The sequence below is a fragment of the Phyllobates terribilis genome, unplaced genomic scaffold (genome assembly GCF_046119375.1).
Source record: "Phyllobates terribilis strain yellow unplaced genomic scaffold, ASM4611937v1 Scaffold_3__8_contigs__length_932513732, whole genome shotgun sequence".
Taxonomy (NCBI): Eukaryota; Metazoa; Chordata; class Amphibia; order Anura; family Dendrobatidae; genus Phyllobates; species Phyllobates terribilis.
The window spans coordinates 443445763-443465040 of record NW_027362763.1 but is presented as its reverse complement, the minus strand read 5'-3'; the positions used below and the strand labels follow the sequence as shown (position 1 = coordinate 443465040).

The following is a 19278-nucleotide window of genomic DNA, read 5'->3' as shown; positions in this document are numbered from 1 at the left end:
TCCTCAGAAGCACAGGTGACTCTTAGTCTTCCTTTTCTGGGGCAGTTCTCATGTGAGCCAGTTTCTTTGTAGCACTTGATGGTTTTTGCAACTGCACTTGGGGACACTTTCAAAGTTTTCCCAATTTTTCGCACTGACTGACCTTCATTTCCTAAAGTAATGATGGCCACTTGTTTTTCTTTACTAAGCTGCTTTTTTCATGCCATAATACAAATTCTAACAGTCTATTCAGTAGGACTATCAGCTGTGTATCCACCAGACTTCTGCACAACACAACTGATGGTCCCAACCCCATTTATAAGGCAAGAAATCCCACTTATTAAACCTGACAGGGCACAGCTGTGAAGTTAAAACCATTTCCGGTGACTACCTCTTGAAGCTCATCAAGAGAATGCCAAGCGTGTGCAAAGCAGTCATCAAAGCAAAAGGTGGCTACTTTGAAGAACCTAGAATATAAGACATATTTTCAGTTGTTTCACACTTTTTTGTTAAGTATATAATTCCACATGTGCTAATTCATAGTTTTGATGCCTTCAGTGTGAATGTACAATTTTCATAGTCATGAAAATACAGAAAAATCTTTAAATGAGAAGGCGTGTCCAAACTTTTGGTCTGTACTGTATATTTATTTTTATTTATTTTTTAAAATATTTTTACAACTTTTTTTTACTTTTTTTACTTAGTCCCACTATGAGACTTTTACTTTTAGCAGTCTGATCACAGTTATAAAGAATAGCAGTGCTGGATCACTGCTATACCTTTAAACTGTCAGCCGTGCAGACACAAGTTAGCTTGATCATGCACTGCGCATGATCAAACTAACTAGGGCCTGGTGACCCGGATGTCGTCATCACAACATCGGGTCACTATGGCAACGATCGGGACCCTGCGCGGGGTCTCCGTACCAAGAGCAGGGGACTTCTGTCCAACTGCTCACTCGCTAATGCTACGATCGCAGCATTTAGGGGGTTAAAGTGCTGGGAGCAGTGCGGGCACTGCTGCTGGCACTGAGTGCCAGGTGTCAGCTGTCAGAATCAGTTGACATCCGACGGCAATCACGCCCACACAGCTTGTGTGCGGGCGCGATCACATTGTCGTAATAATACGTACCTGGTTCATAAGGCCCGGGGCACAGGGACGTGTTGTTACGAACAATGTCAGAAAGGGGTAAAAGGGGTTTTCCCATGAACGAAGTACATTTTAATCAATAGATATTGAAATAATAAGTTACACATTTTAGATGTGTTTAAAAAATGTTCCTGTACTGAGATAATCTTATGTATGTACCCCTGCAATGTACTGTGTAATGTCTGTGTCTGACCGTGCTGGAGCATGGTTTGATCATGCCACAGCTCCTGGGCAGGGGAGTAAACAAAAGAGCACACAGACAGGACAGCAGGGGATTGCAAATGATTATTTCTGTGAGGTAAAGCTTTTGCTGCTGGTTTTTAAACATGTTTTACCTCACAGAAAACTGCATCCCAGATCCCATGCAGTCCTGTCTGTATACTCTCTTTATCATCCTGCCCTGGCCAGGAGCTGTGATATGTTCAGGGCATGAACTATAGCAGCCCTGCACGGTAAGACACAGCCATTACACAGTACACAGCAGGGGCACATTTTTAAGATTATCTCAGCACAGGAACATTTTTTTTAAACACATCGAATTGTGAAACTTCTTTTTATTCCAAGATCTATTAGTGAAATATACTTTGTGGGAAAATCCTTTTAAGTCTCAGGTTTATGTTGTATGCCTCATAGAACATAGAAATACAGGAAAATCTACAGCCACAAAGAGGTAAAATGCTTGCCCTCCTCACTTATCATTCCGTAGCATCATTATAGAATTGTTATTATTAATTTAAAATGGTATTCCACTACTTCAATAATGATTAATAATGATTAATCACATATTTCCAACGACAGCATAAATAAAAATGTATAACATATATCCTAGATCCCTGCCAGCCACACACCTTGGCTGGGCAATGATAAGGTATGAGGTGTCTAATAAGTATGAATGCAAAATGCTTAATATAAAGTCTGATTATGGATATGGAGTGGTATAAACTGTTACCAGATATATCAAGTGAATTGTGGGGATCACGTTACCTAATTAGCTGAGTACCGGACCAGGGATTAATAGTGTCGTGTCTCCCTCATGACACTCTAGGTGGTGGACACTCCAAGGTGGTTAGCTATATTAGGCTGTCATCTATGACAGATTAGAGATTACACTATGCACTTTATTCAGTGATACTCATTATAAAGACCAACTCTTACCTGCTGGCAGATAACTATGATATTGACATCTTTCATTTAGGATATATAGGATTGGCTATAGATTTCCTATGATTATTTTGTGATCTTGTGAAGTGATGTTATGCATCTTGATACATTTGAGACACACACCAATATCTCCTATACTGTCATATTTAAGATTTACTTATTTGTTGGGTCATACCCTTTTACTATACTTACTTATTTGTGTATTATTCTAAGCCGTCACAGTACCTTTGGGGACTGCGTAACTACTGTGTCTCCCCGTTTTGGAGGTTCCCTTTTGTCTTGTTTTTAATACCTATGCTTTTACCTTGTTTCAATAAAATTTATATTTTTTATATTGAGCTGGAGTCGCTTTTATACCAAAGCCTGGTCTGTAGCTCGCAAGTATCTAGGTTACATAATAATGATCTACGTTCAAGATAGGTCATCACTTTCAGGTATGTGGGTGTCTGACCCCCATTTTCATCCCAGATGAGCTCTAGTCAAAAGAGCACATCTTCAGATACTGTGTAATAGCCTTTCTCTGGTACTGCAGCTCAGCTCTTATTCACTGCAATAGGAGCTGAGCTGCAGCCTGAGAAGGACAATTGCACAGTGTAATTGGTTGTGCTCTTTTAGTTCGGTTCACGCTTTACATCTAGCCAACACTGGAGTTTATAATAGCTAATAGGTGAGGGTGCCTTTTTGTAGGACCGAATCAGTCAATCTGATATCAATGTCCTATCCTAGGGATGGGTCATAAATAACACAGTCCTTAACAACCCTTTAATCAACTGCACCTTGATTAGCTAGCACATTGTGGGTCAAACAGGCTGTTGTTAGGCTTTATGTTTGTAATGCCACGAAAGCCTTATGTTGATAGTTTAGAAATTTCAGAAATAACCATTGTAAGACCATGTAGTTTCCGAAAGTCTCTTTTTAAGTGCTTAACCAAACAAAACAGACAAAGCTTTCAATTCACATCTGCCTGACTAACCTGAAAGAGGTTTCAATTAAGAACAATCTAAATGAGGATGACAAGCTCTCAGAGCTTGGAAGAAGTGCACGGCACATTTACCTGAGGCATATCTCAGAAGGCATCGTCCAGGTCGGTTCCTCTGAGTCTTCACACTTAAGATTTAGAGAAGGAACAAACAAGCATTCCAGCTGCAATCAAATATAAATAATTAGAAAAATATGATAATTTGTAAAGGAAAAAAAAAAAGCGGGAAAAAAATTCTGATATATGACAAGACCTTGAAGCTTAAAGGAAATCTGTCAGCAGGTTTTTGCTATGTAATCTGAAGACAGCATGAGGTAGGGGTTAAAACACTGAATTCAATGACGTGTCACATGTCAGGCTGTGTGCTGTTTACTTAGACTAAAGGTTTTATCACCTGGTGATCATCATTGCCTGGACAAACTGAAGTGCAGGCTCTTATCTGACTCCGCCCCATGCTGAGATAAGCAGTTTACTGTCTATAGACATTGAACACAGAGAGCCTGGTGTGGGCGGGGTTAGCTTTTTCAGCTCTGCTGCATTGCCAAACTGCTGCACCCAGCAAACTTAGTGATACATCAATGGATTCAGGGTCTCTTTCTCTACATCATACTGCTCTCAGCTGAGGTAGCAAAAACCTGCTGACAGATTCCCTTTAATGTTGAGGCACGCCATTTCCAGTGCATCCCATTACATCAGTTTTCCTGCATTAATATATGAGTTTCAGGGATACTGATGATTGATCAAAATAAATTTCAATTTGTGGAGTCCAATTTAATTTTTCTCTATTTATCACAATACTTATTTCTAGTAGAAGCAAATGCATCCACTAATAATCCGTGCTCCCGGGTGTTCTAATGAAATGTGTAAACATTATATTTATTATTTATATATACCACCAACATAGTCCAAATTGTTGTAAAGAGATTATCAACATCCACAAGAGTAACAGTCCGAAATATAATTCACAGTTTAATTTCCTATTTCCAATATATACATACACTAAAGCCAGTTTCATAGGAAGCAAACTACCTATCAGTGTGCGTTTTGGAGTGTGGGAAGAAACCGAAGAGCCCTTTTGAAACCCATGCAAACCCATGGAGAACATACTAAAGCTACACAGATGTTGTCAGTTCATTAGATTCAAACCTGGGACCCCAGTGCTGGAAGGCAATAGTACTTACTACTAAAGGCTCCAACACACAGCAGCTATCTCCCCTGACTCCCTACCACAGGAACGGTCAGCTATATGGAATCGGCTTATCTCCAGGGAGAGCAAAAGGAGTGGCCGCTAAAATAAAGCAGGCCAGATTTTTGTGTCCCCCGACAGTGCCGGATCCCGCTGATAATGGTGAGTTCAGCCGACTTTAGTCTAATATGTATTGGTCCCTTAAAGTATTACTAACTCTTTTCCAATTCCTTTAAAAACCGAGAAGACTGAAATTGTCAAGCAGAAAGCTGCACAACTGTTAGTCAAACTTGCCTGTGTTTATCTGAGATTTAAAGTACTGAGCAAAACTTTTACGCAGATGTGAAAAAAAATATGTAAGGTAAGAATGCTTTCGAAAATAAAATGTTAATAGGTTATTTTTATCAACTACCGAAATGCAAAGTGAATGAACAAAAGAGAAACCTAAATCAAATCAATAATTGGCGTGAACACCTTTTACCTTCAAAATAGCATCAAAGTATGAATTTTTCTACCTCTTCCTGTATGCAGTTTTGTAAGGAACTTTTCAGGGATGGTATTCCAAACATCTAAGAGAAATGGCCACAGATCTTCTTTTGATGTAGGCTTTTACAAATACTTCGGTCTCTTCATGTAATCCCAGAAATACTCAAAGATGTTGAGATCAGGGCTCTGTAGGGGCCATATCATCACTTCCAGGACTCCTTGTTCTTTTTTATGCTGAAGAAAGTCCTTAATGACACTGGCAGTATGATTGGGGTCATTGTCCTTCTGCAGAATAAATTTGGAGCCAATCAGATGCCTTCCTGATGGTATTGCATGGAGGATAAATATCTGCCTGTATTTATCTGCATTGAGGACGCCAGGAAATGGGCAGCATTGAGGTCTGTACACACAGTGGTTGGTCAAGGAAAAAGTGCAGCAAATGAAAGACACACAATGCTTACTTACTTAACTTCCCTTTGAATCCAGAATATGTACAGCAGTGCCATAAGCTCAGAACTGGCAGCAACCAGTAGGACACAGCTACACCCATCTACTGTTCGGAGAAGAATGAGCAGAAGTGGTCTTAATGGAAAAATTGCATGGAAACAAGGCCAAGTGACCGCAGTGCACAAAAGTCTCAGCAAGTACTATAGGCTGATGAGTCAGAATTCAAAATATTTGGCTGTAACAGAAGGCAGTTTAATAATGAGTGCCTTTTGGCAAAAGAGAAGCATGGTGGAGATTCATTGCAAGTTTGGGATTGTATTTCAGTAAATGGAGTTGGGGATTTGGTCAAGATTAATGGTGTTCTCAATGCTGAGAAATACAGGTAGGTACTTATGTATCATACAATAGCATCTGGGTGGCTCCAAATTTATTCTGCAGCAGGACAATGACTTAAAACGTACAGCCAATACCATTAAAGGGCTTGTCCAGCCTTAGAGTACAAGTCTGCAGACACTGCATGACTGCACACTGGTGAATCCTCACATCGCACGGAGGATTCTCTGGCAAGTATGTGACTTACCACGCTCAATGCAAGTGTATTGAGCGAAGACGGACACAGTCTAGTCAGAATGTGGCTGGGAGTATGCAAATCGAATATTTGCAATCACATGACTGTCCGCTCCTGGCACCAGAGAATCCTCACTGAGCAGCAGTGTGTGCAATGTGAGGATTCGCAAGTCTGCAGACACATAGAGTGACTCTAGACTTGTAGCCTAAAGCCAGACAACCCCTTTAAGAGCTAGCTTTATCAACAAGAAGTACTGGCAGTGATGATATGACCCTTACAAAGCCCTGATCTCAACAACATCATGGCTTTGTGGGATTACATGAAGAGACAGAAAGACTTGCGAAGGCCTACATCTACAGAGAACCTGTGATTAATTCTCCAAGATGTTTGGAACCACCTCCCTGTCAAGCTACTTCAAAAACTGTGTACAATTGTGCCTAGAAGAATTGATGCTTTGATGTTGTCTTAAAGGAAAAAGGAGGTAGATTTCTCTTTTGTTCATTCACTTTAAAATATAAACTAGTAACACTTCTATGTCTAAAAGCATGGTTACTTTGCAGTGATTTTTCCACACCTGCCTAAAACTTTTGCACAATACTGTATGTTTGGCTGAATGAAACGCCACCTCAAGCCACAATAAAAAATTGTTAATTCTTCCCAACAAGCACCTAAGGTCTTCCTGACTAGGCTCCTTTCTATTCCAAAAATAAGTTATTCTGGTCCTCTTAGATAACCCTGGGTTCCATATCACAACTCTCATCTGATGTTAAAGTAAGTCATCCCTCACCTGAACAGTAAGACCATTATCAGATGAGAGTATAATGGGAGAAATATTGGACCTGTGACATGCTCATCTGAAATCAATCATAGGTGCCTTTTGAGACATTTTAAGAATTGGATTTGCATGGTTGTAGGCTGATTTTAGTGAAAACTGTGAGTTTGGGAAGAAGATCGAAGCAAGTTGAAGGAATGTTGATTAAAACTCTAGTTACAACTTATGCATTGAGTTTCACTGTAAATTTGGCCGAGGAGTGATAAAGATGTAATGCTCATGTACATGGACGTGCCACAATATAACAATAGAGAATGTTAATGTCAGACCCTTACTTGAGGGAATTGTTCAGCAAGGAGAGTAGTTAGGTCTGTCAAAGCTAAGGAATTGTATTCAGCACTTTCAAAGCTGTTACTTTTAGCTATGTAATTGCCTTAAAAGTGGAACTTATTATTCCCCGTGAAGAACAGCAGTTCACACCAAGAGTTTCTGAACAGTAGATACTTGAGAAGTGAAAGAAAATGTAACAAAACTAAATTAAAGCTTAACAAAGCCTCCAAAGAAAAACAGTACAAGAATCAAAAATGCATTAAAAAATAACCATTGTTGCTTGTACCTGAGTAAACCAGTCCAAATACAGAAAATTATCTTGCTGTTTAACCCTGTTTAACCCCTTCAAGCCCCATGAGTTAATAGTATGGCAGGGTCCACACTATCAGCATGTAAACAACAACTTCCATCACATTGTAAATGCCGCCTTCAATTCTTTAACCCTTAGGTGCATCTGTCAATTGCATAGCTGGGGCACCGATTGGTTGTCATGGCAGCCATAGGCCTAAGAAAGGCCCCAGGATTTGCCTTAGGTATTATGATGTTTATACCATGCCCACGGCACAGCTTAAAAGGTTGTCTGCCAGTAAAACACTAACAGAGAGTTCTACAAGCAATACCCAAGTACTGATTGTATAGCAATCAGATGGTGACACAGTCAAGATACATAGTAGGGTTAGAAAATGTTTTTTGAAAAAGTGGAGAGAATATTGTGATTCAGGCCCACTGGAAAATAATGTTAGGACTACTGACAAAGCCAAGTTGTCCTCATGTGATGGTGAATGTGTCTTGTTTCTTGTAAGTAAGATAGGGAGACTGATCTGAGAAATGAAGTTTGGAAAAGCTTTTGCAAACATCTGGGTCATCCTTCCTTTTACTGCTCTCAAACAGGTAGAGCCATTACCACTCTTTCAGGTTAAGGAGGACTACACTGTAAATCTAGAGGTTACGGTAGATCTTCTGCCTTAGCCTCTGGAACACATCCAGATTTAAAACATCATTCTCCTTACAGTTGGAAGGCTCACGCTCTTCCAGCATTAGTGAGGTTAATGTGTTCACGAAGTGTGGGTCTTAAGTAGAATAGAATTCCAAACAACAAGTGTTTCAGGAAATGTATTGTAAAAAAGTTGTTGGGAGAGTTATCTGTCAAAGAAGTTGGCTTCAAGTATACTCATACCTTACTTATACCGAAGCAAAACATTTTGTACAAATTTAAGATGGAGACAATATGCCATTGGTAAAATCATTCCAAAGTTTTCTGTGGTTTAAGATTGGGATTAGGATTAAGAGCATCAGGGCTTTGTGGTAAACAAGGAACTATCTCTGAGCCCTTCACCCGAGATAGGTTAAGAACCTACTAACCAAGCAATCACCATTTGTCGGACCATAAGAGTCTTGGGTCTGTTGCTATATATGCTGTTCCCAAGGTGAAGCAGTATATATTGACTCTTCAAGTAGAACTGCTTTTAAGGTGAGATGAATAGACTTCTCAGGAGAGTACATCTAGAAAGGATTTCCAACACACATTGTTATAAATCCTCTCAATCATTAGAATTAGACCAATAACAAGATAGCCAAATACTATAAGTCATAGGTCAGCCCAAAAGGACAAAAAAATGGAGGGACATCACAATTAAAAAGGAACTGTACTTTCAATAACACAGGAGATTATAAGAAACTTTGTAATGTATCTTATCGGAGAAATCACTTTCCTTCCCCATTTATCAGGCACATCTTCCTCTCAACCCTGCCTCCTGAACTAACCATCCACTGTGAAAAAGACTCTCAAGTCTGACCTGTTCAGACCTGTTCAGAAGAGAGGGACTGTAGCCCATTATCCTCTATGAAGAGTGTGTGTGGGGAGAGAGAGAATAGCAAGGAAGGGAACAGACAGAGGCAGACAGAAAAGTATTGTGCAGAGCTCTGTAACAAGTGTTTTACCTCACATCAGAACTTGATTCAGATCAAGACAGCTCAGCTCTGCTGTATAATGTCCTACATGGTGCTGCAGCTTGTGTCTGTGGGCTAAAAATTGAATGAGGAGTAGGTATTCCCTTCTCGATGCTGTATGTTTATGGGAGAAATCACTGCAACTTGTTGCCTCCACCAGTTACTAGTGGATTGTAAATTACAGATAGATGCAAAAGGGAAAACTTTTGAGAAAGCAGGATGTAAGTCATATTATAATCAGAAATTGTGTTAATCCTCGTGGACACTCACATGACTTCTTATTCTGAAACATTACTTGAAAGCACAGTTACCCTTTAAACAGATTAATATAATATTTGTATTTAACGATGCATAAGTAACAATAAACTCATAAATGAATTAATTATGTGAGTGACACCAGACATAAAATGACATGCATTGGGAGGAGTGACCAAAAAGTATTACATCAAAAAAATTCTAATGCAAAAACAAAAGATAACCCCTCAATACCAATACCGGTCATAGTAAATATTACATCAATGAAAAAATACGCCTTAAAAGAAGTACTGTATATAGTAGCCTGCTGATAATTCTGTCCAAGAGAAGCTAATGGGATTAACGAAATAATCAATCTAAGGTATAAAAAATATTGCATAAGACAAATATACCAAGGAACACTATAGAAGCAAAAAATATATCAAATGGTGAGATATATTAAAAAAGGAATAATACGCCCAGTTTTAAGGAGTTATATAGAAGGCTCATATACAAGAGACCAAATCGATAGATATATTAGATAAAAGGGAAAATTAGTTTGTTACTTATGAATTATTTAAATACAAATATTAATGTATTTAATTGTCATGTCACTCTGTTTTCATATTCTTTTGAGCTGATCTATGACTTAGAGTATTTGACCATCTGGTTATTGGTTGAAACTTCTTAGGAGGGTCTTTTATCCCATCAAGGAAGTCAAGATGGTCACGGGGTCAACAGATACAACTGGGTTGCTCTTATGCTGGGAATGACAGACCTGGTCCTGGACTTTAGAGATTACATTATTATCTAACAAGAGGAAGATAGAAGCTGTACTCACAGAATTACTACCTTTTATACTCTCTAGCCGGGCAGTCCAGATATGGTTTGACAATACCACTACAGTAGCATAGATAAACTGGCAAAGCAGAGCTAGATCTCTGTGTCTTCTGAGGGAAATGGTTCGGTTGATGAATTTGGTGAATCATGCAGGGGGCATCAAAGACACCTTGAATGGGTGAATTATTTTCCCATGGAGGTGGTCTCCCAAACAGGTCATGTTTGGAGGCTACCAAAAATAGCCCTGATGGAATGGTGATACAAAAGTGTCAGAAAGTTGTTCCCTATACAGATCGGAAAATTTGCTTGACCTTTATATTTTCGCCATTTAGTGTGTTTTAAGGGCAATCTTTCACGTGAAAAAATGCTATTACCCTGTAGATATGGCGTCAATGTGCAGATTAATAGCGTTCTGAACCTGGCTGGTGCTGACACTTAGAACCCCGCTGCTGGGAGGAAATAAACTATATTCCTCCCAGTAGCCGCTGGCGTGGGTTCAGTCACCGCCTGGTGTATAGAAAGCGGCAGCTGTAATCGCGCCCCCCGCACTGCTGTAATGTCTGTATACTATACTATATATACTATAATGTCTGTATACTATATATCTTCCTCCCCTGCCCAGGAGATGTGGTATGATCAGACCATGTTCCTGCACGGTCAGACACAGCCATTACAGAGTACATAGCAGGGGCACATATAAATATCTCAGCACAAGAACACAACCAATTGTGGAACTTATTTTTATTCCAAGCTCTATTAATTAAAATGTACTTTGTTTGTGGGAAAACTCCTTTAAGAGTATGTGCGCACGTTCAGGATTTGAAGCAGAAATTTCTGCAGCGTTTCTGCATCTCCTTGGCAGGAAAAACGCGCTTTTTGTACATCAATGAATGCTTTTTGGAGCTAAATAAAGTTATTTGAAAAGGAACGTGGGACATTGCTTTATTAACCCTTTGATTACCGTCAGAACTGGGGTGAGTATATTGGTTAATTTAAGAATGTGTCTGTTGTATTTCAAATAAAGTGTTTGCTCTGTCTCTGTGTGTTTATTTAACTCTTTACTTTACTTTAATTAGGTTTGGTGATGAAAGGGTCTAATTGACACCTTGTCATCACCAAACAAGAGCTAGGTGTCAGCTAATCTCATTCACCCAATTTTCATTAGCATTTCTATTCATGTAGTTTCTGGGGCAGCTAAGAGCCTCTATTTTTAGCCTAGGAAGGTGCCATTAGGCAAACATGGTCTCTGGCTATTATTAACAGCTCACAGCTGTTTCGTTAGCTGCTACATCCCCGATCAGCAACAAGCAGCGCTTTGGACGCCGTGTATTTTTGCTGTGTCCAAAACGCGGTGTTCTAATGCCGCACTTTTGTTGTCGGTACATGTGAATCCACCGTATATAATGAGACTTCAATTGGTCAAAATCTGCAGAGGAGACTAGAGTGTCCGTTACAGAAATTGACATGCTGCGGGTGAGTTTGGGTACGTGGCCACAATCAGGAGAAACTGCAGGTTTTACGCTGCATGTTTATACAGCGTCAAACCCGCAAAGTCCAGATGTTACAGCATAGTGGATGGGATTTCTAGAAATCCCATGTCCACTATGTGTGCATCAGAGGCTGTGAATCACCCATGGACACTGACATGCGGTGCATCTTTCAGGACCGCAGCATGTCAATTTCCTTGCAGAGTCACTAGTCTCCGCAACAGAAATTTGACCACTAGAAAGTATTGAATGCGATAAATCTGCATGGTTCAGTGAACACATGTGGATTTACCTGCGCTCAATAAAATGTAATGTTTTGGACGCAGCATAAATATGCGTCCAAAGCAATGCTACGTCCGGATCTCAGAGCCTAAAATAAAAAAAAATAAAAAAATGGCGTGGGCTCCCATCTCATTTTTATAACCAGCAGAGGGAAAGCCAATCGCTGGGGGCTGATATTAGAAGCCATCCATAAGATGCGCCAACTCTGGCGCTTAACCTCCGCTCTTCCCACCGCCCTGTAGTGGTGGCGAGTGGGGTAATGGGGTTGGGGTTCATGTCAGCCTTGTATTGGCGGCTGACGTGAAGCCCAGGTTAGTAATGGAGGGCCCCCATTACTAACCGCGTGGTAAAGTTTACGACGCTTTTTCAATAAAAGACACGGCCAGAATAAAGTATTTTAATGAAATAAAAATACACACGGTTTTAATAATTTTTTTATTATACGCTCAGTCCCCTAATCCATAGTCTCCTGAAAAAAAATAAAAATAAAAAACAACCATATCCCTCACCTGTCCACTGTCATGAAGTAGTCCACGATTACCGCCATCAGGATTGTCTCTCGGCGATCCGGGTGACTCGTACAGAAGTGACATCAGCAATCACTGATGTCACTGCTGTAGAAGACAGCAATGTACACTGACAGGGGTGTAAAATCACTCCTGTTAGTGTGCATTGCTGCTGCAGCAGTGAGATCACTGGGGTTCATCAGCTGAAGATCAGCTGATCAGCCCTGGTGACCTCAGAATTAGTACTGGTGGGAACATTCTTGAGAATGTTCCCACGCAGCACCGGTGCCGTAAAGTGAGGTCACTGAGATCTCAGCTGATCTTCAGCTGAGAGCTCACGTGACCGCAGGTCCTGGCAGTGCAGCAATGTACACTGCTTGGAGCAAGCTCGCTCCTGGCAGTGTACCGCGGCCGCCGGGCTGATGACATCGAGGACCAGGAGGACACCGGGGGGCACCGGACAGATGAAGATAGTGTTTTTTTTAATTTTTTAAAATTGTTATATATTTATTTTTTACACCGCGCGCAGTCCCGGCTTGGCTGAGGAGACTTCTACTGCCCTCAGCAGCGCCGCTCTCGCTGTTATCAGCAGGAGCGCGGTCGGATAAGGGGAGTAGTAGTCCTTCCCAGCCGTCCCGGGTACCACTCACAGCGTTTCTGCAGTGTTTCAGCGGCCCATTGACTTTAATTGAACCGCAGCAAATCTGCAGGTATAAATATTATACCTACAGATTTGCTGCGGTTCAATTAAAGCCAATGGGTGGGAAACGCTGCATAGAAAGGACATGCTGCGTTTTAAAACGCAATGCAATAGCTGGCAGACCGATTACCAAGTGTTTGCGCTGTGTTTCTGTGCGGAAAAAATGCTGCGAAAACGCATCAAAAACGCTACATGTGTACTTAACCTAAGTTTTGTCTTCAACATAAGAAATGCATTCTCAATGGGGTTGAGATCTGATTATTGACTTGGCCACTGCAATACTACACTTCTTTGCCTTAAAAAACACTTGGGTTGCTTTTGCAGTATGTTTTCAAAGGTCATTGTCCATCTGTACTGTGAAGTGCGGTCCAATTAACCTTGCTGCATTTGGTTGAATCTAAACAGAAAGTATAGCCCTGTACACTTCAGAATTCATCCGGCTGCTTCTGTGTTCAGTCACATCAATAAACACTGGTGACCCAGTGCCATTAGAAGCCATGCATGCCCAAGTCATCACACTCCCTCCACTATGTTTTACAGAAGTGGTGTGCTTTGGATCATTAGCTATTCCAAGCCTTGGCCATACTTTCTTCTTCCCATCATTCTAGTACAGGTTGATCTTAGTTTCATCAGTCCAAAGAATGCTTTTCCAGAACTGGGCTGGCTTCTTTAGATGTTTTTTGGCAAAGTCTAATCTGGCCTTTCTATTTTTAAAGCTGATTAATGGTTTGTACCTTGTGCTAAACTCTCTGTATTTGCTCTCATGAAGTCTCTTTGTGGTCGACTTCAATGCTGAAACACCTACTTCCTTGGAAGTTTTCTTCACTTGGGGGGATATTGTGAAGGTGTTTTTGCTTTACTATGGAGAAGGATTCTGCAATCATCCACAACTGTTCTCTTTCATGGACATCCAGGCCTTTTTGAGTTCGCATCCTCCGCATTGCGCTCTTTTTATACAGAATGTACCAAACTGATGTTTTGGCCACTTCTAATATTTCTGCTATCTCTCTGATGCATTTCTTTTTTTTTCAGCCTAATGAAAGACTGTTTATCTTCCATTGAGAGCTCATTTTACTGCATGTTGTGGGTTCACAGCAACAGCTTCCAAATGCAAATGCCACACCTGGAATCAGCTCCAGACCTTTTACCTGCTTAACTGATTATGGATTAACGAGGGAATAGCCCATGCAGTCCATTAAAGAGCTCTTGAGATAATTGTCCAATTACTTTTGATCCATTTAAAAAGAGGCAGCTCCATATTAAACAGCTATAATTTCTAAACCCTTACTCCAATTAGGATGTGAATACCCTCAAATTAAAGCTGAGAGTCAGCACTTTGAGTTCATATTGATTATATAACTATCTTGAATATGTTTTGGTAAAAAGCTAAAATGCCAAAACTTATGTCACTGTCCAAATATTTCTGGACCTAGCTGTGTGTCAGATTACTGAGGCTCCCTAATGCCAGTATAAGTATAATGCATCCATCGATGTCACAGTATAGGAATAATGTGAATAATGTGCAAAATTATGTCACAATTAAGACACAGAAAGGAGATTACCGTATTTTTTGGACTATGAGACACACTTTTTTCCTCCAAAATTTTAGAGAAAAGTGGGGGGTGCATCTTATAATTCGATATATATATATTTATATACACACACACACACTGTGGCTGTGGGTGGTGTGGGGGAATCTGCAGCGGTGGAGGAGTGGGGCACAGGAGGTAGTAGCCTGCCGCTGCATCTTACACTGTGCCCGCTATTAAGGAAAATGAATATTCACTGCTCCCCACGCCCTTGGGTGTGGGGAGCACTGAATATTCATTTTCCTTAATAGCAGGCACACTGTACTTGCAGCGAGGCTCCTGGTATGCAAGGCACCCTTCATCCCTCATCCTGGTATGTATGGCCCCCCTTATCTCTCTTCCTGGTATGCTTGGCACCCCTCCATCCTGGTATGCTTGGCACCCCTTGATCCCCATTTTTTGCTTAATTTTTTTTCCTCTTTTCTTCCTCTAAAACCTAGGTGCGTCTTATGGTGCGGTGCGTCTTATAGTCCCAAAAATACGGTATGCACATTATTATGTCACAGCACAGGAATAACATGAACACAAGGTTCACACTAGGTTGCTGTACTGATTTCCATCACCCCCCCCCATTATAAGAACAGAAACCAAACTCATTCAGGAAATGGAGTTAGCATTTTATGGACACAAATGGCACCAGAGAGAGCTCACTGGCCTTAATGTGGTATTTACTACTAAGGTGCCCATCATTTTAATAGAAAAAATAGTACATCATGTTTTTTTATTCCAGTGAAAATTATGGAACTTGAGACACGACAGAGTCTCATAATGGAGACTCATACGCAAGTGTAATGAACATCTATATTTGCCTTATATCAATAGAGAACATACAGCATGATAATGCAAGACATTGTTCACATTTTAAAATAAAGTAAATACAGCCCTACAGAAAGAATTCCTTAAATCATTTATCAAGTACTAATTATTTAGTGTGATTATGCTCCAGCTAAAAATATTAAAATCTATTGCTGCTGATTGTTAAATAGTTAGGCAACAGTGTTATTCTAAATTCTCACTTTACATATTTTTTTTCTCACTGCGTTTTCTATTTTTTCCCAGTGTGTCATGTGTTCGGCGTCTCATGTGAAAGCACTATGCCAAGCACAGAATGAGGAATCAGCGGTATCAGCGGCCTTCTCTCCAAGATTATCAACTTTGGTATTTAACTCATAATTTTAATAAAATTGGAACTAACACTAAATGATATGTATACAAATGATACTTTACAGATTATGATGGTCTACGACTTCATATAAAGTATTCTCCGTTATGAGGATCTGTGCAAAAAAGGTTTAACTTTACATATTAAGGTTCAACGTATTTTATTTTGCACAGATATGCCTACTTGCCTGCCAGACACACTGCTGCATGCCCCAATTCCCATTCATGATGTTCATCTACTCAGATATGTTGTTGGCTAATGCAGTCCATAATCCAAATATGCATTGCAGGGAATCTTGAAAGCTTAACATGCTTCCTAAAGTCACTCTTAAAACCAGACCCTAAACAAAAATATGGATGTTTAATGAGAAGCCATGTCATGAGAATATTTAGGGCATGATATATAGTGATAGGTCAATTAATTGCAAATGCTACATGCTGGGTAGCAAATGTGCCTATACTTTTGCTACAAGAGCCTAATCTTTTATTCCTATTAATTCCTATCAAGCGTCTTATTGCTTCCTCACATTCGCTGCTGGGTTGCCTTATTTGTCTACAGTATAGTGCACATTCTTGCTTTAGGGTATGTGACGTATTTAACGTATGTAACGTATTTGCTGCAGACATTTATGCACGAACAACTGTCTGTTGGCACTAAAAAAGCTGCATAAAAACACTTTTTCATGCTTTTTTTTCCCCAGTCAGTAAAATGGGAAAAAAACGCTGCAAAAACGTTTAAGGAAGTTGTCCACTACTAGGACAACTCCTTTTCATACCCCATGCTTGGTCCTCATAAAATAAAAAAGCTTATACTCACCTCCCGTGCTGGTGCCGTTCCAGCAATGTCGACACTCGTGGTCCCGGGGCTCTCGTGCGGTTGTGGTGACACATGACTCCAGTGCTCAATCAGCGCCGGCGTCTGTCCCCGCCATCATACGTTTTGAACATGAAGAGGAAGTCCGGACTGCAGCTGATCTCTGACTTCCTCTTCATGTTCAATTCGACAGGAGGCAGAAACAGTGACGCCAACGCTGAATGGGTGCCTGGGTCACGTGTCACCACAACAGCACAGGAGGCCCGGGGCGATCGAGTGCCGACACCACGGGAATGGCGTCAGCACGGGAGGTGAGTATAGTCTATAGAATGTCACCACAGGAGGCTAGAATGCACCAAGATTGGCATGGAAACCTTGCCATGACCAGAAGAAGAATTTATTTTTTTTACAATAAAGACAACAAGAATCAGCAAGGAAATGTGAAGATTTGCATTTTTATGTACTCCTCCACCACAAGTGTGAACATATCCTAACTCTTATTTGTACCTCGTTGACTTAAGCCCCCGTCTCACATAGAGAGATCGCTGCTGTGTCACGGTTTTGGTGACGCAACAGCGACCTCACCAGCGATGTCGCTATGTGTGACACTTTGCAGCGATCAGGCCCCTGCTGTGAGGTCGCTGATCGCTGCAAAGTGTCCTGGACCATTTTTTGGTCATTGCCCTCCCACTGGTCAGCACACATCACTGTGTGTAACCAGCGGGAGCAGCGATCAGGCTGGTAACCATGATAAACATCGGGTTACTAGGGGCACACGCGCACCTAGTAACCCGTTCTTTATCATCGTTACGAGCCTGCTAAAGTGAGCGGTAACCTCCCGCTCACCGTAGCAGAGTGGTAACCATGATAAACAACGGGTTAATAGGTGCACGTGTGCCCCTAGTAACCCGATGTTTATCATGGTTACCAGCCTGCTCCTGCTGCAGCAGGCTGGTAACCAGGAGCAGGACATGGTGGAAAGATTCTTTCCACGATGTCGCTGCTCCCCTGATCGTTGGTGAGCCTGCCTGTTTGACATCTCACCAGCGACCACATAGCGACGCAGCAACGATCCCTGACAGGTCGTATCGTTGTCGGGATCGCTGTAGAGTCGCTAAGTGTGACGGGGCCTTTACACACAATGTTCTTTAATCCACTACAGCATATCCTAGAATTCCATTAGTCTTACTCTTCTTTTATTCTGCATGTATAACCACAGTGCAATTACACTGTAGTCAAGGTTGTGCACTTGTTTATTGAGAAATAATCAAGTGGAGATATTTTCTTCTTCTCTTATGCACCTACTTGAAAACCTCAGGCTAAGTTCAGACAAAGAAAAAATCATCCGATTTTTATCCAGAAGAAAAATGATGATTTTTTTATCTCTATTATCATCCGTATGCAAATTATAAAGAAGAAAAATGTTTTTTTTTATTTTTATTATCATCCGTATGCAAACTATGTGCTATCTGTATGTCTTTTAAAACCGTGTGACATCCATTTTTATACATCAGCAGTTAATAACATTTACAAGCCCAAATTCAGTTTTCTATGTTAATAAAGGCAATGTATGCGTAAAACAGGATGTTATATGGAAGATCTGTATGGGATCCGACTTTTTTTGCACAGCGTTAGACTTAAATAGACAAGTCTCATCTGAAATATAGAAGAGACTAGCCTATGCTACAATTTTTTGCACAAGTACATTCAGTTTATGAGAAAAAACTGTCATCTGAACAGATCAATTGAATATCTATGGTCCAAGTGCTGTCTGTGTGAGGTTAGTTTTTCGCACAGACAACACCGAAAATAATGGCGGCGACTTTGGCCGCGACACCTGTTGCATAACCAACGTTTGCTTTGTGCTGCTGCTACATTGCAGCACAATATAAGTGAATGGGGCTATATTGCAACCCAAAAGTACTGCTACAAACAAGTTGGTCTCAGGGTCGCAATGCAACCTCATTTACTTGTATTAAGCTGCGATGTACCAGTAGAAAACTTTGGCCATGCAACAGGTCTCGTGGTCAAAGTCTACGAGTAACTTCAGCCTTACCATACCATTGAAGGACTGACTAAAATTAGGAGGGTCAAATGTTACTGCAGCTCCGATAGCTCACTGACTTTCAAATCATGACATTTAGTTACCAAACAGAAAGGTTACATACTGGTTTTCACATATTGAAGTTTTTCCCGTGTTTGCACCCAACACCATAGTAGTGTTTACCTTTGTTCCCAACATATTAATAGTCCCCCCCCACCTGGGGCAGTGAGTGATCCCCATTGTACCCTACGAACTAATTGTGACCTATTTGTGGCATCAACACAGTAATAGCGCTCCCTTGATGCCCCTAACAGAGTAATTGTACCTTCTGTTGTGTCCAAAACAGACAATGAGGATAAGACACCAGTGCTCTATAAAGCTGATGGCATAACAAGGTGTTATGTCACAGCTGGGACACATAAAACATAACCACCTGCAGGACCTTCTTCTGCTTACTGATATTTCACACTCATTCACTTTACCTTCAGGGCTACACAGTGTGATGGTTTATTGGATTTTGTTTGTTGAAAGCTTAAAATTGTGTTATCTTGCAAAGTACAAGTGCACACATACTATACTGTAGTAAAAAAAAAAATTCTCATGAGCTGTGTAGT

At 40.7% G+C, this 19278-nt stretch overlaps 1 protein-coding gene across 4 annotated transcripts in view; it reads right to left on the bottom strand.

Annotated features, from left to right (window-relative positions):
- The window catches only part of KLHL32 (kelch like family member 32), a 308567-nt gene that overhangs the window by 219887 nt on the left and 69402 nt on the right, over nucleotides 1-19278 (bottom strand). For all 4 annotated transcript variants that reach the window (XR_012318437.1, XM_073675737.1, XM_073675741.1 and 1 more), the window contains exon 2: nucleotides 3344-3432. Coding sequence is in view for 3 of the 4 variants with exons in the window: in XM_073675739.1 (XP_073531840.1) it covers nucleotides 3344-3366 (23 nt within the window). In the remaining variant the exon portion in view is untranslated. The remainder of the gene's footprint in view (nucleotides 1-3343; nucleotides 3433-19278) is intronic.